Here is a 25811-nt window from a genome sequence, read left to right as displayed (position 1 = left end):
CACTGAGAAAATTTCACCACTTAAAGGCATGGAAGTTATTACAAGATGGAGGTGTCTGAAGGTGTTAGCATGTGCTGACAGTTTGGAAATGTTAAAATAACTTGTTTCTGATTTCTTTCTTATTTGAAGATTAATCTTAAACAGAAAAATGCTCTAAATATGCTTGAATGGCTAACACTTGATGCACAGTGGGGGGAAATGACTGCCATTAGTACAACTGAAAAGGCCTCTTTATGTGCCTAATTCTGCTCAAGGGCTCTTTGTGTTTAGGAACTAGAAAGACTCTACTTAGGAACCCTGTGCACTTTTGATACTCCACATCTATCAATTGTGCACACTTATGTATTATTTGATTTCTGTGAGGTGTCCAATGCTCACTAGAAGCAACAGTGTAAGTAATATGCTAAATCAGCCAGTTGGATCACACAGGAAAAATACTTAGGCCAACAGAAGTTAGTGCAGGGAGCTTTTCTGTTGACTGACAGCTGAGAGGGGTCTGTTTGTACAAAAAGTTGCTCTTGATATCATTAAAAATAAGTTGGATTGGGTTTTTTTTCTGCCTCTTAAGAACCCTCATTTATGTGGATCACTGGAGAAGGGGACTGAGCTGTTCCACATAATCTCAGAGTATTTCAGGGCTGAGAGCAATTGTGTTAAAGGGCTGCAGAAAGTCAGGTGGAAACCTGGTGAAAGTTTGATTTAACCTTGATTTCTCCCAGATTACCCCAGGTGCTAGCTCTTGCACATTTAGCAAAAGGATTTGCTGTTAGGCCTGGGAGTTTGGGTCCCAACTGACAGCTCTGAGTAGCAGTACCATGACTGCTAAAGTGTCAGTAAGGAGCAAGAAACATCCTGGAACAGGGCATGTCACTGCTGTGTTACTGCAGTTCACAATGTATAGGAGGGGAAAAGAATGTGTGTCAGGATGGGATTCGTGGGAGGCTTTTAAATCCTTGGGCAGTTCCTCAGGCAAAATTCATACTACAGCAGTGTCTCAGGTTTTACTTCAAACTTCTCCAGCAGGTAAAGCCAACTGCTGCCAGGAGTGTCTGCCTAGAGGGGCTCTCACTGTGCAGCAGGGAAAGAGCTGCTGGAAGGGAGGGAAAGAGAGGGACTGTTTGAAGGAAGAGAAGCTTGAGGAGGACACTGAACTCTTAATTTACAAGCAGAGTTCTTCACAGGAAATAATCTAAGTGCCCTTTGTTTTTTCCCTCAGTGTTATTTGGACAAAGATGTAAGAATGATGGCTTGTTCAACACACATGGGGTTTTCCTACATAACAAGGAGATATTTATCAGATGTTTACCTGAAGAGCTGTGGAGTACAGACTTGTGTCTGCACGAACCATTGCTCTGCAAAGTTACTACATTACACCTTATCACAGTGGATTTTTATTCTTATCTGCTAATTTAACTTCCCTTGATTTAATATGCCCTGGGACAACCAGCTGTTACTAACTGTAATTTATCTGAGACTTGGTTATATCAGAATTAAATCACACAAATAGGAAGTCATCACCAAACTGTTTCCTCTAAACCACATTCTTTTTTCTTTTTTTTCCATAGAACTGCTGAATAGGCAGCAGTCTTGGACAAGTAAGTGACCCTCAGATTCCCACTATAGTAAAGCTCCACTGATGTTCACTAGAGACTGGAATAAGGGATGAGTTAAAACAGAAACTGGTAGGTCACTGAAAAACTTGAAGGCATTAAAAATTTTAACATTCAATTTTAAGATATCAAACTAGAGCTGCTTCACCTTTATGATGGAATATGTGTTTGGAATCCCATGGAAGATGATGATACCTTTGAGTACAGCTCAACAGCACAGTCTAGTCACCCATGTACACACTGTTATCAGTCACCAACAATTTGTGTGTGAAGCTATAAACAAAAAATGGACATCTTTTTATCAGATTTGATATAAAATCTTACCCAGCTGCTCCTTGGTCAGGTACTTTCAAGAAATCCAAGCTTTCTGGCTGCTGTGAGATCCTGCCTGACCCTCCTGACGTTTGCCGTGGCAAAGCTGGTCGCGTCATACTCGTGTACAGGTTTTTCTGAGCAGCCCACTGATTTCCTGGCACATGAGGATGGGCTGTGGACTGTGGGGGATTTATTACTCCATTTTGCTGCTGACCTGGAAGTAAATAAAATGTGAACACATCCAGTCCCAACTCCAGTTCAATAAAGGTAACATTTCCCTCGTGTTGATGGATCAGCCCTCAGGTCCAACTGTCAGAGCCTCACCTACCAAGGAGCCTGAAAACAAATTCATGTTCAAATGGTGATGTACACCCAGTTTCTGGTCTGCTGACGACCTGTTTTGGGTTCACAACTTCATGGGCTTGTGCTCAAGCTTAAGACATGGGCTTTGAATGTTACAAGCAAACAAGAGGATTGGCTCTCAGCCAAATTCAGCTGTTAGTGAATGTGGTGCCACTCTTTAAAACACTGCATAACTTTTTATCCAGATAAGGGTTAATCCCAAACTAGCCAGAATTGCTGGGAGTCTTTTCTTCTTTTTCTTGTGAAGTTCAAACTTAGTCTACCCCATATTCAGGGAATTTGACTGGTTTTATTAAGTTGCTATAACTACTTGTCTATTTTAATAAGCAAAGGGGGGGGACTTGGGGTTTTTAAATTAGCTTTGTTTTAAAAACCCACCTTGTTGCTACTTTGATAGTTGAAAAGGAGTTTGAATTTTCTAGGTGATGACATGGGTAAATGCCTTTAAATAACTAATTAGGACTCTAAATTGAATTTAAAGCAAACCCACCCATGTCTCAGCTACTAGCAGGATCAGGGCCTAAGGAGCTCCTCTCCATGCTTTACATTTCTAAAGCCCCTACTGAATAAAATGGCAGCTAGGCTTATATTCAAAATCAGTTTGTTTAGTGATGTGGGTGAACCTGTCCTTTTTCCACTTTGATTATGCCTGTTAAAAATCAGCAGAATGAACAGCTGTGCAGAGAGGAGAATTCATAATCATGACACTGGGAAAAACCTTACTGCCTTCAACAGCTGGTATCTGCTTCTGATATTCTCTTGATACTGCAGCAGAGCTTAAGCAGCCATAAATAAACCTCACTTTGCAATGTATGGCACTGACATTATGGTTACATAAATAAAGGTTTGGGTTCTTCTGAACATAGACATAACAGTCTGTTCAGCTACTGGACCACTGATTTCAAAACAGGTCTGAAAACAGCAGAATCCATTTCAAATGCTCAGGACAATAGCCCACAATGTTACTGTTCACTGTCTCATTTGCTGACAGGTCAGCTCTTTCCAGTAATTTCCCACTTCAAGCAGTTCTTGCAGATCACACAGTCCTGAGTTTGACTCATACAGCTGTGAGGATTTGGAATTGTCTAGTTAATCTGGTGACCAAGACTGGTCACACCCCCAAACTTCCACCACTAGCATTGTTCTTCTCCATAAACAGCAACTGACTGAAAGAGAAGCCTTTGTTAAAAAAAAAAAGTACTCTGGGAGTGTAAGTAAAAAAAAAAACCTCTTGGGAAACACTGGGTCAATGGAATATTGTTCTGCCCTCTGAGTTCACAGGCAAAATTAATCGTATCTCCTGAGGGCAGAAGTGAAACACCCTAAAATGACATCAGTCCCCTGCAGAAAAAGCCAGGCTGTTCACTGGCACAGCTGATCTGCCCCAGCACACACCAGAGCTGGTTACATGTTTAACAGGGCAGGACAATGAGACATAAATTGCATTCTGTGGTTTACTGGCACTGAAAGCAGTTTCACTGCAAAGCATTGTCTGTGGCTTGACAAGCACACAGCTTTTACCCTTGGCAGTGAAGAAGGCTACAGGGTTAGTGTTAGTGGCTGAACAAGTCAGCATCCACAACAACAAGGACACCTCTGGGGGAATACCAGTTCAATTGTCTGCAGACTCCAACAGTACACTTCATAAAATGCCTACAAATATGTTTTCCAGTCAGGATCTTTTAAACAGCAATTTAAACCTTTACTGTGATTTTTTTTTAATGGGTAAAAATTATCAGATGACAAGAGTAAAGTGAAAGTTTTAACCTGGAATTTTGCTTTGCCTGAGGCTAAGAGGACTTACCAGGGGGAGGTGGTGCAGCTCTCATAGGATAAGTCTGACTTTGAGACCTGTTGGAATACCCTCTACTTTGGGTAAGGTTCCGTCTAGTAGGACCTAAAAGAAACCAGCAATATTCTGTTATCCTTTCAGAGTTACATTAATTAAGTCAGTCCAGAGCCCCTGCTCTGTGATTCAACAGTGCTGATCTTCAGGAATAAGGAATCTGACTCTGTTGGCCAGGCTGTTCCAAAGCCTTAGGTGCAACAAGGATGACTTTGGCATCTTCTGCCTTTTGTGATCCAGTTCAACCACAGGACATAAAGCAAAGCTGTCTCACAACTACAGTAAAGAAGGCCCAGAACACCTGAGCTTTATGAACTTGTTCACAACCATGGATAACTGGCACAGCAGTACTTCTGACTCTGCTGCTCCTGAACAGCAATTAGCATGAGAGAAAGGCAGGGCACAAAATTCAAGAGGCTGATGTATTTGCAGCTCGATCTTTGGTGATGTACAGATATAACATTTCTTCATGTCACCACCTGTCCCGATGCAGACCTTCCATCAGCAGGTGTGTAGGAACTGCAGAAGCTCAGAGCAGGGTGAAACTGTCCCAAAATGCTTGGCTAACTGCCTTTTGTACTACTCACATGGTTAAATGCCCTCTTCTGCTGCAGGGGAAAGAATTTCAGGCATTTCAGGAACCACTGGTACATAGTGAAAGGAACAAAATTCCAGCACAACTGTACAGCAGCAAGGAATTCTGCTCTATAATTAGGGTCATCTTTTAAGTGTTACAGAGAAATAACTAAGAACATGGTGAGGCTAAAGCCAAGCAAGGTCAGAAAGAGTGAACCATTCTGTAATTTCTCGAGGCAATTCCTACTCACGGGAATTCTTTGGCAGCCCTGGCCCGATGCTGATCTGCAGCACTTTGTTACTTGGCTTGAGAAGGGCCACGTCTCCCTGGCCCTGCAGGAACTGCACTTGTCGAGAGCCACCACTGCTCCAGGGCCCCCAGCTCTCCTTCTTCAGCTTCACTTCAAGTCTAACAGAAGCAGATGAACACATGAATTCAACCCAGCATTTCTGTGTCAAATCAAGACAATATCACTTGGCAGCAGATAAGAGAATTATAAAAATGCGAAGCTTAGACTGAGAACCTGCATTCCCTGAGTGCCATAAACCACCTAATTAAATCTTATTTTCATGCCTTTTTTTAAAAAATGTTCTTCTTAATTGATGTTTTAACTTTCCTGGTAGAGCTACTGAAAGGAGGTTTAAGATGCCCAAGAGAAGACAGAGAGCTTTGAATAAAAATGTGCCAAGGTCCAAGGAAGAGACGTGTCTGCCCTCAGACATCACTGCCTCTGCAGCAGACTCTGCTGGAGCAGCTGGAGTGCTCCACTTCTGAACATTCTTCTGCATATACTGTTAGATGTAGATATATATCAGATGTACAGATGTATATGCTTTGGGGCAGGCCTTGTGCATGTTCTGGGACTGAATGTTTTGGACACACAGTCTTTTCAATTTACATTTTTTTCCATGTAAGCGCACACACACACACACTATATATATATTACATATATATATATATATTCTTTCCACACTATCCATCTCCTCTGAACTGTACTCAAGATATGAGATTAAAAAAATCATGTTTTGGTTTTGGGCAAGACCCCAGAAGTGGGGTCCTGATCCTGGCTTTAGATTCCCAGTGTACAGCAGTGCATGCTATAATAATGCTCCACACTTCAATTGTCCCTCTACACCCTTTCCAAATGAAAATAATGATCTCCAGTAGCCTTGTATTTCTTCCAGTTTTTTGAAGGCAATAAAATAAACATACAAATCCAAGGCCTGCTGCTGCTCATCTGCTTAATGGGTAGAAGTATCAACAAAAGCACATGTTTGCTGGGATAGCTTCCAGGATGTCCTTACAGCTCAAATGCACATCAAACACTCTGTAGTTTTCCAAGCTTGTTTCTAAAAAAACTGTTCCAAATATAATTTAATTAATGGGGTTTTTTTTTAGAATTATTCTTTCACCCTGCAATGCTTTGCACCCACAACCAACTTCAGAATTTCAGACTGTTATAATCCTAACCTGTTCCTCTGACAAGGCAACCACGAAGTCTGGTCTCCCTGCACATACATATTTTTACACTGTGCTACCTCCTATTATTTTAAAATAAAGCATGGTGTCAGGGCTCCACAACTAGCACTCATTTGCCTTGGCAGCAAGAACAAAGAACATTTATCCTTAAAGGCCCACTGAAAAAAGCCATAACTCACGTATTGCTAAATTTCAGAGGTAGTTTTCTTTGTGTTTTCTCTTCATATCGTTTTGATAAGAGGCTTAAAAACTCAGTTTTGAAGACTGATTCGAGCAAACTGTCATATTCCTGTTCATGTAGAATGAAAATGTCATCCTGCATGGTGCTGCAAGGAAATCAGAGCATATACCAGTCAGTTCAAAATTTCATCAGCAAATACAGCCAGCACTATAATGACATTCACAGAGCACTCATGGGTAATTTTTAAAAACATAACAAAGTCCAAGCAGCATTAATTATGGAGCCTTGCTTTCTGAGAACAGGGTTTTTTTCAGGAATTTATAATGGAATATCTGAAACGATCCCTTTTGAGAGAGAGGAATACTACTTAGTCATTTTACAATAATTGCTGCTAGGAAAAAAACATGTGCTCTTAAAGCTGCATCCCTGCTCAGCCACATCAATACTGATTTAAGAGATCCCTTGATCAAGATCCATTTTTACCTCAAGCCATAGTAACATAAGAGGGAAAAGCCCTTTTGTCCCCATAGGTTCTTTAAGGTTTGGTTTTGAGGAACACATGGACAGTTTGATAGCTCGCAATTCTGAGTCTATACAAACATCAATGTGTTTTACAACAAAGTAAAATCTAGAAGCTAAATCCAAAACATTATTAGACATTAAGTAACCTACATTATTTCCTCTGAACTGAAGCACATCTGGTTCTGCTTCAGGAGGTTCTGTGGAGCTGTTATCTACATGTGAGAAGAGTGTAACAGCTTTCACCAGCTTGGCCAGCAGCTCTGCTCTGGCTGCCTCAGTGTGACACTGCCTTTGGAATGCCACAGGCCAGGCACAGCACACAGTCCAAACCTGGAGCACTGCACACAGGTTCCACTCCCATCTTTGACCTAGATCTACCAGAGTTATTTTATTGCAACCAGCATTAAAAATCTGTATGTTAAACAAACCACAGATTTTCAAAGTGGTACTGTGAGCAGACACATCTTGCAGACCTTTCCCTAATCTTGCAATATCTGTGAAGAGTTCTCCAAAAATGTGAAATCTGCTGGTTTTGAGTACTGGAAAATGCCTGTAAGAAGGTTTCTCTGCCCATATATTTAAGGTACTGACCTTAAAGAAACAGAGAGGATTCTCTCCATTTCCATCCTTCGCTTTAGGACTTCCTTCACTTGGCCTTTCTCTGGGCCCTGCTTTACCTTCTCCCGCCCGATCAGGTAAATGCACTTGGGGGTGAGGACAAGGTCCCTCTTCACGCTCTGAAACACAACATGGTTTGAAAATGCACAGCTGTGCAGGGATCACTGCACTGATATATGAAATGCTATGATTTGGGGCAACACTGTTAGTCTTTGGTTCAAGTGAAAAAAGTACTGCTGGGGTTAATCACATCAGACTGCACAGGACAGGAAAGTTAGTTTTGTTCCCCCTTTCCTAAGTAGTGCAGCTTTTCTGCCCAGCAAGTCCCATAAAGCCTTCATCCTGGGACAAGAGGCTTGGTAACAGCAGTGTTCTGATCACACCTTGATCCTGAGACAACAGGCTTGGTAACAGCAGAGTCCTGATCACAAGGCTCTAACTGCTTCCCGATCAGTCTTTAAATCAAAGACACTTTACTCAAGCTGGTGTCCTGGATGATGTGACTCCAGCCTGGTGGAGTTTCTGTTACAGGATGGAAGAGACAACTCTAAATCCCAGCAGAACTAATCACTGGTGGATGTGGCTCTTAAACCCACCTTAAACCTTCTGTCATACTTAGTCACAGTGTCTGCAAAATCAATCTTCTCCCGTTTGCCCACAAACTGGCGCAGCTCTGGGTGGTCCTCCATGCCTATGTAATCTCCCACAAAATTCCTGTTAAGGCTGTTCCGTCTTCTCTCCTTCTTGTTCAGCAACAGATCTGATGCTTAAATACCAAAAATAAACATTGATTAACAGCATTTACTAAATTTCCTGAGCTCATGATCTGAAAGAGCTGTTTCACACAGAACTTCTTGGCAAGAAGCGATAAACAAATTGTTTATAATATGGAAAAAACAGTGAAGCACTGCTACTAATCCTTATGTAAGGATGTATGCAATCATTAAATTCATTCCTAATGAAACACACTGATGGCAAGCTCAGCAGTTCTGGTGAATTGGGAGCACTTCTGGAACTAAGGAATTCCTCACTCATTTCTTAAAATTTAGGATTAACTCTTCCAAACCCACAATGTTCCTTCACACAACCCAGGTAACACACACAACCAAGCAGCAGAGTCCTTGGATTGGATTGTATCATCTACAGAACATCCAGGTCTGCATAACTGTGGGAAGGATTTTCTTTTTCGATTCCCCTGGAGCATCTCTGATGTCTGTCCTACTCACTCTGGCTTTGATTTCAGAGCAAAACACTGGCCAGCACAAGAAATCCGTGTGTGCAGAGCAGTCAACCTCACCAGTGCTACCTCAGGCAGCCAACAGCTTGCAGTCATTCCCAGACAGTCACCTGCATTGCACTGTTTGCCTATAGAGAGGGAGAGATCTCCTTCATCCCTTGTGGGCCTCTCCCTGTTCCTGGAACCACGTGTGCAACACCTGCCAGCAGCAGTTCTGACCCACCTTCTTCTCTCATCTGGACGTATCTTTTCCTGGCTGCGTATTTCCTCCAGGCCTTCTGGATGGCTCTGGCGTACCCATCGTACTTCCTCTCCCTCATCTCTTCTAACAAAAACAGCTGTACAGAGAGACAGAAAAGTGCGTCAAACATTTTACATGCAAAGTTCAAGCAAAGGCTACATTTTACTTTCCACAGCTCCCCAGTGCATTTCTCTCTGGATCCAAGCTGGTGCCTCTACCACAGCTGTGGGAGCTGAGATTGGAATGTTAAGGTGGCCTTTTCCAGAAGAAATCTCTGATGCTTGAGTGGTTGCAGCTCTTACCAGTCTACCCATTAAGCTCCAAACCCCACGAGGAAGGAAGAGGAGCATGGATTCTCCCTGAAATAGGTGCAACTCAAGGTTCTCCACCGGCCATTCATCCAAGTCTCCACCTCCACATTCTCCAAAATTTCCACTTCCCTTGTCAGAATGTCACCATGTCTGTGGGGATCTGTGCAATGTGTAACACAATACACTGTGTTCACAGCCAACTTTCTTCCCTGCCTGAATTTCACACTCTCGTGTCCACTGGCTCCATCCTCTCTCACCAGTGAAGTTTGTCAGATGGCTGCAGGATTTACAACTATGACCTTACATTTCAGAAGTATGACATAATAAGATTTTTAGGTCTCAAATGTCAGAAATCAAGAGACCATACTGTTTTATCAAAACAGAAATGGAAGGCGCATCCCCTTTTTTGAGAATTTCCCGGGTCTCACTAAAATATATGTAAATTTAATGCACTAGAACAACTTCAAAATTATTGCAGGATATAGCATATTTCACTATAGCCTTTTACATGCTTAAATGTGTTTTTTTGTCTCACCAGAAGCACAAGCATTTGGCTAAATTACAGCACTCAATCAGTCCACTGACATGACTGTTGCTTATTATTTCCCTCCATTGTGTGTTAAACATTCATAAGAACTTTTCTTCTGTCTTTCAAAAGAGATAAAATTAGTAAAAACAGGTATAAGAAGCAGCAAACCTGGGCTTTAGGATTCTTTTTTCCTTTGCTACTCTAAACCCTGCAAATCTAGAAAAATACTGTTCTTCATATTGATCTTAAAAAGGAAACTTGATCTAGTGCAAACCATTTCCTCAGAACTCGCTTGCTCTGTACCGAGTTATTTATTCAGGTGTGTGATGGAAATGTAAATAATGAAGCCTCCTTTCTGCCACCCATAAAACCTTATTTCACCGTTGGCAATTCTCCATCTACAGCAAACTTATTAAAAAGAAGAAATCTCCTCAGGAGCACAAGCACTGGGTAGGGTTTCAGACACAGCCACGAGTGCTCCTGATGCAAAAACACCCTCAGCCTCAGCAGGGCTGTAACCAACCCTCGTGTAATTCAGGTTACAGGAACAATATTGATGTTGTCTCTCATGAACACTCACCATTTACTTCTCTACCAACAATGCTAATTGTAAAATCTCAGCGCAAAATAATCTATCACCTGCAGCTGAAGGTCACCATTAAGGAAGTTCCACTCAATCACTGAGCTGAAATCCAGTTCTTAAGCTATAAAAATAAAAATACTACAGAAACTCTTCCCTAAAATACGTGTTATAAAGCCTCCTCTTGCACTCCTGAGAAAATCAAGTATTTTTCATCTGATTAACCACAACAGGTGCTCTTTTTGGTGGTAGAAAGAAAAAATTTCATTTGCCATCTAAAAGATTATTTTTCTCAAAAGCAATATAACCCTAGCCAGTACTTTAGTAATATAAGACGAAAGATGACTGTCTCTCTTAATAAAAGATATAAATCAAACTTGAGAATATTCAGCTCACAAGAAACATTTTCAACTTAAAACGAAAAAGTACTTTTAGCACTTGTTTAAAAACAGATTTCATGGCATTTAAAAAAAATTTAAGAAAACACACAGTAATTGGAAGTATTAAGTTAAATTAAATTTGAAACACAACCCAAAAAATTATACTATTTCCAGTCAACATCAGGTTTTCCTAACCTACAGAACTGCCCTTCAGGAAAACTCACAGATCCACCATTAAATGACATATACATGGAACCAGGGCTTAGTATTAACAACATGCATTAGGATGGGAAGAGACATCCACTGGATAAAAACTTCTTCCTCTAGAGAACAACCTGGCAGCATATGATGCTGGGGTACAGAATATTAACTTTTTGGCCACTTCAGAGCAAAGGGGAACTAGATCCATCAATCCCATGGGAGCACGTGCCACTATTAAACAGAAGACAGAAACCAGGAAATTATTTCGTTTCTTTCTCTGAAAAAACCAGGAATAAGACTCACCCCATTTGTGAAGATGCAGCTGCTAAAAATCTGTGCTCTTATAAGGGGCATTTCAGGAAAGACAGATAGTGCCTTGTATGATTTGTTACATAAAACTGCAAGCAATGCTACTTTAAAATTTTGTATTTGTTTATCCATGAAGCAGCACAGTTCAAGAATGCAGCCATCACACAAAAATTATTTTGGTTTCTTCCCTTAATTGTTTATATTATTTATATCAACATGCACCTAAGTATTCTAATAACCTACATCTCGAGCACTGTATGCCAAGTGTATAAACATGTCTCTCAGATGGCAGGAATGTAAAGTCCCATTATTCCTGAACAATATCTTACCCTATTTATGGTAGAAAGAACACAATGTCTATAATGACTTGGAGAAGCATTATCTTTTTTCTTTTAACAAATTTCTTCCTGTGTGATTGGGCACAGCAGTGTCATGGCCTGAATTACTATTGCTCTGCAGAGCAAAAAATATATTCCTGGAACAGAAAATGATAAATGATAGAAGTGGTCTGCTTCTATTTTAAAATGTAACTTCAGCTAAAGCACAAACTAAGCCCTATGGCTTCTGATGCATAAGGAATAAATGATGGTGAGTAGAGCACAGATTTTCCTTAACAACTTTCTAGAATAGCAATGTAAGAAAACTTTTTTCCAACAGATTTTGTGCAGTTTAGTAGCCACAGGATCAAAACAGCCCCATGATGCCTCCCTGATGTTCTCTTAGAACAGGATTTCAAATTGCAGTCATTCTGGAACATTGATTTACTCAATGCTGCACAACATATCCTTACTGACTGGGGACCATTCTACCTTCATCAGTAGTTCTTGCACTGAGAAAAGGACCAATTTTCTCAGGTAATGGTCACAGATGTTTTCATGCCATGATATTTCTTCATATGACAGACTGGATGTCACTTTGTACAACCTGCCACCAAAGCATCTTCATATCCCACCTCCTCTTCTTGATGCATTTAATGCTGTTTGTATTTGTGTCAGTCATGCAGTGGCCTCATGCACTGTACCTGTTGTAAAAGTGCCTCAAATCTCTGGACAGTGTCAATAGACCTGCCCAGCTTCTCTTTTATGCTTCTCCCACCTCAGCAGATCCCATCCTCCATTTCTGAGTGGGCAGGACTTTATTTCAGCAAAACAGTTCCACACTTAAAGAATCATTTTCTGCCACACTTACAGACTCTGGAGCTTTGATGAAGACCTTGGATTTCCCAAGCTGGTACTGGTCAGGATCCATGTTGACTGACTGAAGCAGGTGGAGGACTCCTTGTTTCTCTTCTCCTCTCCAAGAAGGCCAGGTTGCTTTGGTCAGAATGGCGTACCTGAACCATCAAGGAGGAGAGATTAAGACCTGGCATCCAACAGCAGCAGGATACCACTGACTCTGGGTCAGCATTACCCTGGGGGAGAGTTAACAACTGGAGCAGGACTCAGAGCTTGGTGTGTGCCAAGATGCAGAGTATTAAAATGTTTCTTATTTAGTGAGACCAAATAACTGCAATGAGAAGGACAATAGTGCCCTGGAGTCTCGGTTTCCAGTTGCTGTGTTGCTGTTTGGTAACTGCAGCAGTCAATTGCAGGAAGTTCTGCTGTGATCTGCTGAAGCCCAGGGTGAGGTTATTCACGTACAGTCCAGATTTGAGTACCTACATCCTTGGTACTCTACAGCCATTCCCAAGCACGTGGCCAATTTCTCACTCAAGCCCTCTGAGTCTCTTGTTGGTTGCAAAGGTCTTTTCTGTTTCTAAGCAAGAGACCAGCTCGTGCTCCTGACCCACCTGTCCAGGAGCTGGGCTGCATTTAGCAAGGAGCCACTCTTGGCTCTATCTCAGGTAGCCTTTGGCTTGGCCTCTGGGGCAAGAGAGAGGCAACAGTGATGTTGGAGTTTCCTGGAGGGAACACTGGGAACTGCCCACACAAAGGGCTAGGGAAGGAGCAGGAAGTGCTATAACAACATGGATTTGAGAGAAAGAAGCAGTAGCCTTGTCTCTCATGGTATTCTCTATAATCCCTGAGAATGAAGCAGATGCCAGGTTTCAGCCCCTTTTAAACTGCCCACTTCTTCAGGCTTAACTTGGGCTTTTGGAACTGCCAGGCTGGAGTTACAAAGCTGCCTTGTTCCACTGCCCACCAAAGGAGCACTTGATGGGCTTTAGCTGCCTCAGTGTGTCAATGGGTAAGTAACTTCTTTAGCAGCAGCTATTTAGACTCCTGTGACAAGAAGACTGGAGAACAGTTAAATATGTTGTGACAAATCTCTCCCTGAAATATTTTATGTTCTTTACTCTTGACAATTTCTTTTTAATGCTTTTAGTGTACTTAAGTTATATAAACTAAATCATGCTTATTAGTAAAACTATTCAACAAATGACAAAAAGTGAAAAGGTATGGAGTTTAGTTTGTTATAATTTCCAAGTTCTTAAGATAATTTAGACAGCTCCTAATAAAATGTTTTCAAAAAGCACACAAGGATTTGCTGGAAAATACATTGCAGGAATGTTGATTACTCATAATATCTAAAATGTTATCCAGCCAGGAACCAGAGACAGTGTCGTGCAACTTAAGTAACAATACCATAGAAAGAAAAATAGCAAACAGTTAAAAAGAAATATATCACAAACCCCAAATACCTCTGAATAGAGGGCACATGAGAAGAGAATGATAAGTGATGAATAATTCAGTAGGACTGAAAACACTGATGTTCTCATGTTCAAATCCATCAGTTAACAAATGCTCAGGTACTATGCTTGATGGTATAATGAATTAGCTCTTACACCACCTTAAATATAGCAAATATAGGATTTCATTTAATACACTGCTATATTTATACTGTATATTATATAAACATAATCTATGTTTACAGACAATGTGTACACTTACATATTTATGTAATTTATCAGTATTATGGGATAAACAGATGCAACCTAGTAAGGAGCTGTACTTTAAAGTACATTTATTTAACCTCTTTTGCAGGTTCATCATGTACCACCAGCAGTATAGGTGGATCTAATGAAGTTTGAAGATAAAGGAGTGAGGTTAATAAAGGTGTTTGAAACTGCTACCTTCCACACAAGACAGTGTGACATGACATTGCAGCATGTTACAAATTCTCTCCTACATCTCCTGAACTCTTAAGACCTTTTAATGTAAGTAAAGATCTTGGGTACAAATTAATAGATTTGAAATTCTCCTTTTTTATCAAATTAAGTTCATACATTTTACTGGTGTGGCAAGTCTGCAGGGCAGAAGAAACAGATTATTCTGTAACATGCAGCAGTGAAGCATTTCACAGTCTGCCAAGGTGACAATTCTATCACTGTTGGCTGCTGTTTAGCAATGCCACTGCAATGTCCCTGTGCTTCCCATCTAACAGGTCAGGTCACTATCCAGGCATCTCAGTTTTTCAAGCTTGTGTAATTTACCTTACACTTTATTTCAGCACAAATGTGTTCTTAAATGCTCCTGAAACAATTTCAAATCATGACTGCCCTCCAAAACTATCTCTTATAAACTCACAGTAAGCAGTTGGGTCTCATGTCTAAATCTGGGAGCAGAGAGCTCAGCTTTCAGATGGGTTATGCCTTGGAACACACAGGCCTTTTCAGAGACTGTGGCTTTTTGCATGCAAATGTAAATTTTGTACATAAAAGTCTATTCAGCCCAGAAATCTCCACTTATCTGGAGCTGCCAAGGAACGCCCAAGGAAAACAAGTGTCCAAGCATGCACTTCCTGGCCATCCCATGCTCTGCCCGCTGTTACTCACACTGACTCAGGGGGTCACAACAGAGCTTGTTCTGCATCCTAGGGAACTGGGCATGGAAAGGGAGCAGGAGGGGTTTTACTCCTAACACAGTGTTAAATTCAACACAGCTAATTAGTTTGAAGCAAATGGATGAATTCCACAAAGAATGGTTTCAGTGGATCCAGCAGTACCACGTAGCTTTCCTTTGTGCAGATTGCTAGACCAGCACAGCCCTCACAGTCAGTGTTCAACAGCTAGGGAGGCTGGATTTTAATACTCATTATAAATCCGCTGTTCTGTCTCAGCAACAGTCTGTGTTAAGTAACACAGCCTGAAGCATAATCATGTTTATACATCTGGGCTTGAAGATCGTGACGAAAAAGGAATTTCAAATTGTTCCATAATGAAAATTGAGTCCGTACTTGAAGAGATTTTAGGCCTGACTATTATTACATTACTAGAACATTTCTGGTATTATCATGAAGTATTATTCATGGCTTTGTTCTGTGCTGTCTAATTATACTCCACCCCTTGCAAATACTGTTTGGGGTATTATTTTATATTCTCAAATGCAATTCAAAGACTTTCAACAAGAGCTGTTTTGTCACATAATGTCTGTTTGGGCATTTATTAGCTGTATGTCTCAAGTTTCTAAAAACCAGAAGCTGAATGTTGTATAAATCTTGAAACTGCTTTTATTTAAGAGGATTTCATTAGCTAGTGGAGGTAGTTAATCATCTTAACAGCTGGTCCTAAGACACTGAAAAAAGGACTGGTCTTACAGAGCTCTGACTTGCTTTCATTCATTCAGAGAGCAGCTGCAGTGGTTTGAGTTGTACCCATTCCCAGCTGTTGGAACACCACTGGAAGGATAATGAGCAATTTAAGCTGAAGTTACTCTTTACACTGCAATGGTTGAATGGCAGGCATGTATTTCTTTACTTATCTTCTGTCTGTCATTGGGAGAAAAGCTGGGAGAGCTAGAGCAGTAACATTTGAAACAAAGCTAGCAGATCTCAGGCACTGCAGCAGTTCCCTTAACTCCTTAACTCTGAGGTATCCTCTCACAGCACTACAAAAAGAACTGGGGCCTTAGGCAAGTTTACAGAAAAAAATGAAAATACTTTCACAAACACAAAGCCAGGCTTTAAAACAGTTTCAGATCTCTGTGTAATCCAGATCACTGTGCAAGGCAAATGGGGAGAAAAGGGTAATTGGGAAATGAGCTCTCAAAACTTGCAGCCTCTTGGTTCCCTCCTCATCATATAAACAAGTGCACAGCAGTACTTCTAAATGAATGTTACCCTACCTCTGCAGGAACTTCTTGAAAACCCTCCTGTAGGCATAACCAGCTCTTCTTACTCGAATATTTTCTTTCAGACCCAAGTATTCCACTTGATGTTTTACTCTGTGGACAAAAACAACACAAGGTTAACCATCCATTTTATTTCAGCCTACTCATGGATGGAGGCTGCAGATTCTTAACAGTCTGGATCATGCTTAAAGACTACTGATTGCTAAAATTCATGCACAGGTACATGAATCTATTCTTCCACATTACCATGTACACTGCATGGTGGGAAAAATATTCAAGGCAGGTAGACCACAGTGCTGAAATAAATACAGGTAGCAGGTTTACCTTAGCATTTTTTCCTAGTTTAGCATCCCATTTCCAAGGTAATTAATGTCCAAATTCCTTAGCTAATACTATTACCCATGAAAGGCCAAGTAACTACTACTTATACAATTCCCAAGGGACCGGGAAACTCTTTTGTGTTCTTTTATTGTAGGTTTTACCGATGCTTTACACAGCTCAAACAGCAACAGTAGCACAGAGCAGCATTTTTTTTGGTTGTTCTGGAGACAGGACCAAGTCTGATGGCTGGAAAAAAGCCCCAGATGCCAAACTTTCACTTCACAAAGAATCAGAAAGAAAGCCAGGTCAGTATATTGGTGAAAAGCTAGAATTCCTCCTAATTTTACCATGCTGCAACGGAAGGATTTGAGGACAGGCACAAGGCTGGCTGAAGCTTGGCTGGTCAACAAACAGTATATAAAAGAACATTTCTTTACATATAATTTAAAAAGTGAGTCTGTAAGAAGCCAGTTAATTTTGGTTTGCTTACTATTTCTCCGATTTTACAAAAAATTTTTCAAATCCTGAAACACTCTCAGTTAATTCAATGTTATTTCTCTAGCTATTCTGAAATATTAAATTTCAATATAAAATGTACTGCCCATTGATATTTTTTTTGTTGGGACATTTTTTCCACATGACTCATAGTATGAAGGGAAAAATCTTTTGAAATCCCTTGCTACACAAATGACAAAATCCCTTCTGTTATTTCTTCTTTTTGAAGAATGCTTTTGAGAGGTGTTTTACTAAATGATGAGTGATACTGCTCTTTTAGCTTACAATAAAGAATACTAAACATTTTAATCTTGCTGTGTTCAAGGAATAAAGCATATTTGTACCCACTCCAAGAATTCTGGTACAGTAGAAAGTTGGTGGACAAAAATATATTTTCCTGTTTATAGCTTTCCCTCCTGTTCACATCTGGAATAATGCACTGGAGCAACAGTACTACTCCTATTTTCTTACTGTCCTGCCAGTATTAGTGTCCAGCACCAGAGAATTTGAGACATTTTTCTGTTTTTCCCTTCCTTTCTGAGAAAAGGCACACTGAAAATCTCCCTCCAGGCAGCAACCTCAAGCAGGTCAGGGTCTGGGAATTCAGCTAATGCAGCAGTTTTGAATACAAGTCCAAGTGGCTGTGCCAGGACCTGAACAAAAACACATTTCAAGAACACCCCAATTTCTGGAATAACTAAGGTATTATACAAGGTTTAGATATTACACAAGGCCTATGTTTCAGTGCTAAATATTTTAAAGTTATTCAACAGCAGCAGAAAGCTGCAGTTACATGGCTTCTGGGAGCATGAAGTAAGACAGGCTTTGTGAGAGGGTTTTTTCCTTTTTCAGTAACGTTTTCACGGTCTAGTAACCTGCTACTAATAAGCAAATTACTATTCCCATCACATCAGCCATGGGGTATGATGCAGCATTATGTGATCACAGCAGAAAACGAAGAAAAAAAACTTTAATCAACCATTCAGCACAATATCACATAAACTCAGTTATGGTTTGTATTTCCCTCTCACAGTAAGATCGAGAAACAACAAAATTAAGCTGAACTTTGAACTGTCATATGCATATAAATTTCTTTTCCCCAGACCTGTCCCTAATTGCCACACTGAAGTCCTACTACAATAGGTGGGCAATCACAGATTGAAATGAGAGGGAATGTTAGGAGTTTTAAACAGGGATGAAGCATTACCATTATAAGCAGCACTTCCATTTTTGTCTCAGTTTGATAGTACACAATCCTTTGTAATTCACTTGGCAAATACAGCAGCTACTGATAACACACCATCCTCATTATGGGAAAACAAGAAGAAATCTTGCCCATTTTTGCTCCAAAAGGGGTTTCCTGAAAGCTGCCCTTTTCTCAGGACTAGGATTTTATTTGTTTGTTTCCTTGGTTTCCCAGCAACACCTTCCACAATAACGGGCCTGTTTCCAAATACCTAAACGATTGATTTTAAAAGCCCCTCAACTTAAAGTTAAAAGTTTTATAAACACTTTTCCCAGGATCACTTTCTTTCCCCTTCTTTAGTCCCCAGTGTCAGTGGAAAATTAAGCCTTGCACAGTAGGATTTTCAGGGGTGGAAAAGCTACAGAAAAAGGGTCTCCATTTCCTGCCAAGCCCTCAGTGACATTTTGAAGGGCAGACCCAATAGCTTCTGTAAGTGCTCTCCATCTGCATGTGACTGTGCCAGTCTGCATGCCAAAGGGCAGGAAGGGAATTCTGCTGGGGGGTTCTCAAGAATGCTTTTTATCAGGCCTTGCAACCTGTTTCACTGTGACAGAAATAACCACTTGCTTCAACAGCAATTTTACCACTACCAAAAGTACTTGGTATATAGTAATAAATGTTATCTACATTAGGCCCTCACATAGAAAACACACTCTACTGAGCACCTACCTCAGTGCAAAAGAGAACAGCATCTTTTTTCAGGTAAGATGTGATAAACCAAACTGATGATTTAGACATCTATTTAATATCTATATAATCACCTGATACAATATTCCAGTGAATTCTCTTTAAAGAGTTGGTCAATTCAACTTAAAAGTCAAGAAGTAAAACAGGAACCTTCTACATTGTTGGTTATAGGCACTTTCTGGTAAGATTGATACATAAAAGTAGATATAGAAATCCTACTGGCTTTTTAGCTTCTTAACAGAAGTTGGTTTTAAATTTAAAAAGTAGCAAAAGTTAGAAGATACGTATAATGCATTTGGTGTGCAAATTCTACATGGAAAACTGAGTCTTTAATATACTAATATACTGGTACTCATGCAAATGTTGATTATTCATAACTGACAGGAAAAAAGCTAAAAACTGCATACACTAACTGCTGATTTATACCAAGTGACCATCCCTTATCTTCAAACTTTAGGAGGAGTCATGCCAGATTTAGAGAATCTAGTTCTGTTTGTAGGCTGTGTGATTAGAAATTATGAATTTTTGTGGCTTCTTTAGAGTGGTTCCCATCACATACTCTGCTTATCCATACCTGCTCTCCTCCCAGTCTCGAGACTTCTTTGTTTCATTTGGTTTGATGCAGCGGATGTAATGGGGTGTGCACTTCATCAGGGTGCCTACAAGGTCGTTGGCTTGTTTCTGTAAAAGAGAAGAAAAACAATAGGATCTGAGCTGAACAGGCTATAAATCCCGAGAGAATTCTAAAATTATCAACCATCTGACTGGATGATTCCATTGACTAGATCCAGCTGACTTTGGTCTTTCTCCAGAACAACCAAAGTGTCTTGAAATAATATGCACCTCATGAAGAGCTTAGTAAAGAGAAGGCATAATTATCTCCAGCTATGTAATGTATTTAAACTACTATATAAAAATAAGGAGTGACAAGGAATGCATGAAGTGAACCTGACTGTCAGGGTGAAATATGAGGAAAGAGGCTGATAAAATATTGATCTCCAAAGCAATGTGTAATCTAAGTGTGTATTTTACAATCAGTCTCCAAAGAGACTTCTAAGACAAAGCCTTCTAACACTTGCTGCCTTATTCAAGGCACACTGTGGTCAGTAGAAAGACTTGTATTGACTTCAGTGGGCGTTGGGCTGCATTTCTGCACTATAAAGAGACCAGTTATCTGTAGTTAATTGTGGGACATCAAGTGGCTGAGTGAAGCAGCTCATTCATTATGCACATGCAAGTACCATCAACTGCTCGTTTGCAAAACCCACTGCTGTGGAATGCAGTTGAACACAACATTTAATGAACACTGGATGCTGGGCATCTAACAGCTAAACTAGTGCATCACTTTGCATCGAGATCCTCCTGATGCCTATCTTTAAAAATGTCTGGACAGTAAAAAAACAGATAAGACTTATTTTAAAATCTATTTAGATATTCATACACAAACACAAAACCACGTGCACCCACACTTTCACAGCAAAACTAAACATACTTTGATCTTGCTGCCCGCGGTGGTAGGACGGCCCTTCTTGTCCACTTGAAGATTTTCAGGAAACAGAGCCTTTATAAAAGGCCTAGGAAAGAATTTATAAAATAGGGTTGGCATGGAAAGACAATGCAATGCAGGCATGTCAAGGAATGTGCTGTAAAAGTGGGTAGTGAGCAGAACATAAATAGGTATTTCTATTAATCTAGAGTTATGTCAAATCTATTTTAAGATTAGTATTTTCCACGAGCTTCATTCCTCACAGAGATCCCTTGCTATTTTAGTGAGCATTGGCAGACATGATACCAGACTTCTACAAGACTTGAAGAAATGCACACTTCTTAAAGAGCAATCATCAATTAATAAAATACATAACAAAAAAATGTTACTTTTTTTTGTCAAAGCAGTGCCTGTTTGAGAGGATGCCAAAGCACTGATGACCTTGTTTGAGGCCAAAACAAATGCTGCCATTACAGCACTGGATTCCAATACTGCAGTGCCTCACTTACTCCAATTTGTAGAAAATAAAGGTCAATATAATGCAAGTTGTGATTTATTCCCACTTTTATACAAATGAGTTCACAAGTTGCAAAGTAGAGAAGCCAGGCCCTCTGCATCCATCTGAACTAAGAGTCATTCCTAGCTTTAAGCAAGTTTTGCTTACGTACAAATCACTGCTCTGCATGAGTTCAATCAAGTCCATGAAAAGAACATCCCGATTTCTCTCGCAGAATCCATCCATATCATAAGATACCTGGGCCAAGGTGGAAATTGATTGTTTGTGGTAAGTTGAGAACCCAATAATTAAAGAAAATTTAAATTCTGTCCTCATCAGTAGCTGTTCTGAACTTTTTGGTTAGTCTGGTCAAACCTAGATACTACAATGAGCACCAAATCCCTGCATGTATTATTAAACTCTTTCACAACAAACATAAAGGAGTTTCATCCTTATATTTAAATTCAGTTTAAATTCAAATTTAAAAAGACTTATGGAGCTAGTGAATTGAATATGACACGAGTGAATTTAATACTGAATTTTACTGAAGAAAAGTTTTTGCTTAGTAAGGATTTACTGTTATTAACTATAACTGCAGGAAACCATGACTAGACTTAGAAACAAACCCAAAGAAGACAGAACTGTATGCTATACTCCCAGTTTGATTGGTATATCAAATATATTGATATATCCCCATAGTGTCATTTTTATATCTGAATTCTTTAAATTTACTGCTACTATAACAAGCAATTAAGATTACAATTACTAAAAGTCTGAGGGCACTTCTTTGTTACATTTAATATTAAGTTCTGGTTAGTAAGTTTGATAGCAGCAAGGCCCAGACTCGTCTCTCCTCAGCAAGGGACACACATTGGGGCATATTTGTCCTAAGCTCCCTACACTGTGAAAGGACACTGTCTCCTGAGATAATCTGGTTATTTTATATCAAACCAGCCTTTTATAGGGCTTCCCCCTTCCTTTCATTACTGTTCTTTTTCTTCATAAATACATCACAGAGAATTCAGTGATGATTTTCCACGTTACCTTTCCAGCATAATGATGAATGATAAATCCCTGGTTCCAGCTGTTGAAATGTTCATGAGTCCCAATCTGCATCTGGAGTTTCTGGAGCAGTGTCTGGTCAGCCCCTTCTCCCACCGCGTGCATCGTGGCACACACGTCATCCAAAATGCTCATAATCCCTGGGGGATTCTAGAAGATTGCAGAACAAGAACAGCAGCAGAAGTGAGGAGGGCAAAAAAATTATGATGCCAGTTTTTCCCCCCCCTCAAACACAAAACTATCTTTGCTACAAAACCACCAGAGCAGAGACAGGAAGAATTTCCCTCCAATTGGCAGAGATTAATTTTTACATAAAGAGTTTAAGGAGAGATCCCACTTCATGTAATGATAGTGACAGTGGGAAATAATGGGGAAAACAGTGATTACTGTTGAAAAAAACAAAACAAAACAAAACCATCAATATTTGTTTTAAGCTTTTTTCTCATTCCACCAAGAAATAAAAAAATTTCTCAGAAAAGTATTTAAGTTCACATGCTGTAGTTTGACAAACTTAAGAGCTCAATATCTGTTATTGTGACAGAAATCTTATCTTCTTCCTAGTTATCCTGATACAGAGAGGAAATGGGCAAAATCTGATGTGCATTTAAGCACAACTCACTACAGTATTTGAACTACTGCTCTGGTCCACATGAGGATAAAGAACTAGCTGAAAAACAACCTACTTCTGTCCTAAAGGACAACTCAACATTTGTTATCACCCCAAATTAGAGCATAAAGACTTGAAACTGCAGAACATTCTGTGGAGCAAAGACACAAAACTTCTTTTATGCACAATACTTTCTCTTCACTTGTTTCTGATTAATTTGCAACAGTACCTCAAAGGAAGGTGGTGTTGTAGCTTCCCCAAACTGAAATACATCTCCCAGGCACACAGAAAAGCATCATCTGATGTACAGTATGTCAGAAAGTTCATGATAAATTCAGGTAGATAAAATTTTATTTTCCATCATTGTATTTTTTAGTCACACATCAATCATGTAGTTCTCTTTTTGGATGGTATCTTAGATGACATATATCTTAGAGCTCTTATAAGACATCTTATGTAAGATTTATATATAGACATAGTATGACTCAGTAACTGAACAACAGTATTTGCATTTTTCCTATGAACCTTCTTGACAGCAAAGCAGTTGCCCAAATATTTTAGTGAAAAAATCTTGTTGTTTTTTCCACCTGTTTGCTCGAAATACTTACCACTTTGTTCTCTATAAGGTCACACACTACTTTGTTGTTAAAGTATTCTATTGGTGTCCATCTAATTCCTTCTTGCACATATTCCTCCTGTTAAGTAAAAAGAAAGATGCAAATATTCCTTTGCACTGCAGATGTAGCACTAGATTTACAACACACTCCACAGACACAAACTCTGCACTACTCATGTTCAGGGAGACTTGCCAAATGTATGATTGGGTGGAGGTGGGAGAAATGACCCTAATGATGGTTAAATCCAGCTCTCTGCTGCCTAAAAGATGAATTGGAATCCCACTCTTCTCCCCACACATTCCTTTGTCATTCATAGCCCTTCACTGACAAGATCAGGAATACTTCTACAGTGCATTTATTGTCAAAGCACTTTGCAAATAGTAACAAAGCTACTTTAACAGTATCTTGACAGTGTACCTAAGCCTCCACATCCTGATGGATTCTAAAAATTCCGACTGTGGCAGGCACGTTGAGGATCAGACCCCCAAAACAACGCATTTAGAAAGGCACATGGAACGGAGACACAGCTCAGCTTGTTATTTCTGGATGCAATTACCATAACCACAAACACATCTAGAGAGTTACTGGGCAAGAACTCACACTAAAATCCCATTAAATTGACCTGTCAGCTGCATATATACGAGTTCAGCTGCACCCTTTGCAGGTCACTGCAATGACTGGGTAATTCCATACAAGGGCAATTGTGTGTGTGCATTCCTGAAAACCCTGGTCCAGAGCTGGTGCCAGCCCTGAGCTCACCACAGTGGCCCTGTCTCAGCTGTGTTCTGCCTGCCCTCCCAGGCAGGAGCTCACCCTCATGTAAAGTGAGATTTTGCAGTAAGATCATGAGCAGAGAACTGCAAATACTCTCACAAGTATTTTTGCATTTGTTTGCAATCTATTTCATTCATATATATATCTAAAAAAATAGAAAAGGTGTGGAGTTAATTAGAAAAGTATTCCCAGTTAACTGTGTGTCATGTTCAAGGAAAGCACAGGGATGGAGCCAAGCTGCAGCTTTCCATCTCTGTCAGTGAGTCAGACTCTGCAGCAAGCCTGGGCAGTCATATGACTGCATGAGCACACCGTGTGGTGGACTCACTTCTGTACCACTCTGTCACACAACAAATGTCTGCAGCTGATGTGGTTCATAGTTTTAGGGTCAGCCAACAACAAAGGTTATTTTTTATTCCTTTGTCTTCCTTAACAGGGCAGATTTTACTGTTAACAGATGATGAAACCTCAATTTTTCCAACAATTGAAAAAGTAATAGCTCATTTATGAATTCAAAAATAGTAAATGTCTGGTTACCTGCTCTGCCTTCAGCGTCAGTTCAATAAAAATCTGCTGCAGTTTTTCATTAACAAAGTTGATGCAGAACTGTTCAAAACCATTTTTCTGTAGAAAAGGAAACAATTTAAAAATTAGTCTCCTGCCTTATATACAATAATTTTTAGTTCTCATGCTGGCAATAAGCTTCAAAGAAACACTGTCAGTGATAGATGGGTTGCTGACTTTATAGACATTTTGTGGAATCTCAGATCTTTCTTTTAAGATCAATGACCCCGTTTCTTTGAAGTTCCTTCAATACTTTATGTTTATTAAGTGAGACATTACCAGTGAGATCGCAATGTCCAGGAAGCTCGGTTGGGATTTTTTTTGCTTTTATTCTGGCCACAGGATGTGTTTGAGTTTTTTTTCTGGTTTGGATTTTTTCCCCCTCTAACTTACAAAAAACCTCAGCTCAGTCAGATCTGCTCAAACACCAAGTATTGCATTGCCTTACCTGGAATATTTCAAAGCCATAAATATCAAGGACACCAATGTTATATTCTTCATGGTCTTTCTCCATAGCCTTATTAATAGACTAATAAAACAGAAACAAAATGTAAAACAAAGTGTAGTTATATATTTTAAAGATACTTATATTCTTAAACACTTCTATAAAAATACTGGGTTTCTTAAAAGATAACATATTTTAATTGAATACCAATATATGTAATAGGTTATTTTGCTTTCACTTTTTAATAAAGTGTTACTAACAGCTAGGAAATGAACAGTATGCTACCCTGTTTTCCAGGTCAGTGAGCCTTTGGATCTACTATTTGTAAAAATCCTTCCCTTTCAGTGTAACCAGCTCAGTTGAAGAAAAGGAGCCAACAAAAAAAAGAACAGCTTTCAGTCTGGTATTTGATGCATTTTGCAGATGGTACTCTGAATCTTTTCACCTTATTCTGTGTTTTTGACTGACTCTTTGCAGTGTCAGTGCTGGTACAGCACACAGTGGGAATTTCAGGGCTGCCATGATGAGGGAAACCTCTGAGACACTGGCAGTGCCACCAGGGAGGACATCTCTGCTTCATCCATCTGTGGTCAAAGGTACAGTCCTAGCCCTCCAAACAAGGCAGTACTTTAGCATGAAGAAT

The 25811-nt window shown here is 39.8% G+C and overlaps 1 protein-coding gene across 3 annotated transcripts in view; it reads right to left on the bottom strand.

Annotated features, from left to right (window-relative positions):
- MYO1E (myosin IE) overlaps nucleotides 1–25811 on the bottom strand; it is a 191205-nt gene that overhangs the window by 3808 nt on the left and 161586 nt on the right. For all 3 annotated transcript variants that reach the window (XM_051796391.1, XM_051796390.1, XM_051796392.1), the window contains 16 exons: nucleotides 25172–25252; nucleotides 24697–24783; nucleotides 23377–23463; nucleotides 22144–22311; nucleotides 21272–21357; nucleotides 20610–20691; nucleotides 19692–19798; nucleotides 16363–16461; nucleotides 12488–12632; nucleotides 8972–9086; nucleotides 8108–8277; nucleotides 7485–7630; nucleotides 6370–6516; nucleotides 4962–5119; nucleotides 4093–4185; nucleotides 1935–2139 (listed from right to left, as the gene is read on the bottom strand). In XM_051796391.1, coding sequence (XP_051652351.1) covers nucleotides 1935–2139; nucleotides 4093–4185; nucleotides 4962–5119; nucleotides 6370–6516; nucleotides 7485–7630; nucleotides 8108–8277; nucleotides 8972–9086; nucleotides 12488–12632; nucleotides 16363–16461; nucleotides 19692–19798; nucleotides 20610–20691; nucleotides 21272–21357; nucleotides 22144–22311; nucleotides 23377–23463; nucleotides 24697–24783; nucleotides 25172–25252 — 1976 coding nt within the window. The remainder of the gene's footprint in view (nucleotides 1–1934; nucleotides 2140–4092; nucleotides 4186–4961; nucleotides 5120–6369; nucleotides 6517–7484; nucleotides 7631–8107; nucleotides 8278–8971; nucleotides 9087–12487; nucleotides 12633–16362; nucleotides 16462–19691; nucleotides 19799–20609; nucleotides 20692–21271; nucleotides 21358–22143; nucleotides 22312–23376; nucleotides 23464–24696; nucleotides 24784–25171; nucleotides 25253–25811) is intronic.

Source organism: Manacus candei, unplaced genomic scaffold (assembly GCF_025592945.1).
Source record: "Manacus candei isolate 608988 ecotype Guabito, Panama unplaced genomic scaffold, ASM2559294v1 h1tg000046l, whole genome shotgun sequence".
Lineage (NCBI taxonomy): Eukaryota > Metazoa > Chordata > Aves > Passeriformes > Pipridae > Manacus > Manacus candei.
This window is presented reverse-complemented; position numbering and strand designations above follow the sequence as displayed.